This window comes from Anarrhichthys ocellatus, unplaced genomic scaffold (assembly GCF_004355925.1).
Source record: "Anarrhichthys ocellatus isolate YVR2014 unplaced genomic scaffold, GSC_Weel_1.0 scaffold41, whole genome shotgun sequence".
Lineage (NCBI taxonomy): Eukaryota > Metazoa > Chordata > Actinopteri > Perciformes > Anarhichadidae > Anarrhichthys > Anarrhichthys ocellatus.
This window is the reverse complement of record NW_022280071.1, coordinates 3,148,711-3,150,007: the sequence shown is the minus strand read 5'-3', so window position 1 is coordinate 3,150,007 and position 1,297 is coordinate 3,148,711. Positions and strand designations below refer to the sequence as shown.

The 1,297-nt window shown below is 40.6% G+C and overlaps 1 protein-coding gene across 1 annotated transcript in view; it reads left to right on the top strand.

The window, feature by feature from the left end:
* LOC116394800 (mucin-5AC-like) overlaps window positions 1-1,297 on the top strand; it is a 61,037-nt gene that overhangs the window by 28,587 nt on the left and 31,153 nt on the right. Inside the window, exons 21-22 of the mRNA XM_031868118.1 lie at window positions 108-299; window positions 464-580. Coding sequence (XP_031723978.1) covers window positions 108-299; window positions 464-580 — 309 coding nt within the window. The remainder of the gene's footprint in view (window positions 1-107; window positions 300-463; window positions 581-1,297) is intronic.

Genomic DNA, 1,297 nt, shown 5'->3' with positions numbered 1-1,297 from the left:
AGAGTCATTTTCTCATAGACTTCTATACAACCAGAGGAGTCGCCCCCTGGTGGACACTAGAGAGAATGCAGCTTTAACACATTAGGAACATTGGTCTCACTTTTCAGACCTGGAGGTTGCCGCCTGGTCTGTATCTTGAGCTGTGTCTGTCTGGTTGTCTTCAATTTGAGCAGGTCCACGGTCTGTGTCAGCAGTTAGAGGACAGCCTCCAACGTCTAAAGCACTGCAACATTCAGGAGGACCAGTCTGACATCCTGACAGCACGAGAGGTGCTGCACAACGCCAGGGACTCCTTCAAGGTACAGGCTACTGAATCAATTGTGAATTATGTCATTTTGGACCAAAATAATCACAACCAGGCTCTGGAAGATTCTGTTCAATTAAAGTATTTAGTAAATTTGTAAATGAGGTCTATATGTAAATGATGCTTTATACTAATGTTTTGTTGGCTCCGCCTGTGCAGCTGCTTCCCTCTCTGTATGAGGCAGGCAGGAAGTGTGCCTCTGATGGAGACTTGGTGAACTGCATCCTCACTGACACTGCTACTGCACTGACTAATGAGTTCAACAGAAGCATACAGGTACATGTTTAATACACCTTGTCACAGGGCAGCATGCTGTTCACTGATGAAACAAAGGTTTCAATCATGAGCAGTTTGACTATTCTAGAAATGATTGTGTGTTGGATTATAGAAAGGTTAAGGGCATGGCATAATCCATTGTTCACTTCATTTAATTCAATTTAAAGGTGGGCTTCTGAAATGTAACAGTTCATGATGAATGCAGAATAATTACAATTGAACATCATTAACATTTCCCTGAAGAAAGTTGGTAGTTTGAAGTAAAGGGTTGTGCATGTCTTCAGTTATCTATCAATTTATGTGATATGGTTAAAAATAGTATTGTTCTGATTTAGTCTTCCCTCTATTTCACAACAGCAATGGTTATTTCATTTTCCAGTTAAACCTTAAAGGTGCTTAGTTCGAAAATTTACCTCCACATGGCGGCTAGCAGCTAACCGTGCTAGTAGCGCCAACAGTGCAAACAAATGGCAAAGACATGCCAAAGGCCCCACCACCTCAGCAAGACACACCGAGTTTGTAGTAGTTTTGAGTCTCTTTGTAGTTGTTTTGTGTCTCTTTGTAGTTGTTTTGTGTCTCTTTGTATTTGTTATGTGTCTCTTTGTATTTGTTTTGTGTCTCTCTGTAGTTGTTTTGAGTCTCTTTGTGGTTGTTTTGAGTCTCTTTGTATTTGTTTTGCGTCTCTTTGTATTTGTTTTGTGTCTCTTTGTAGTAGTT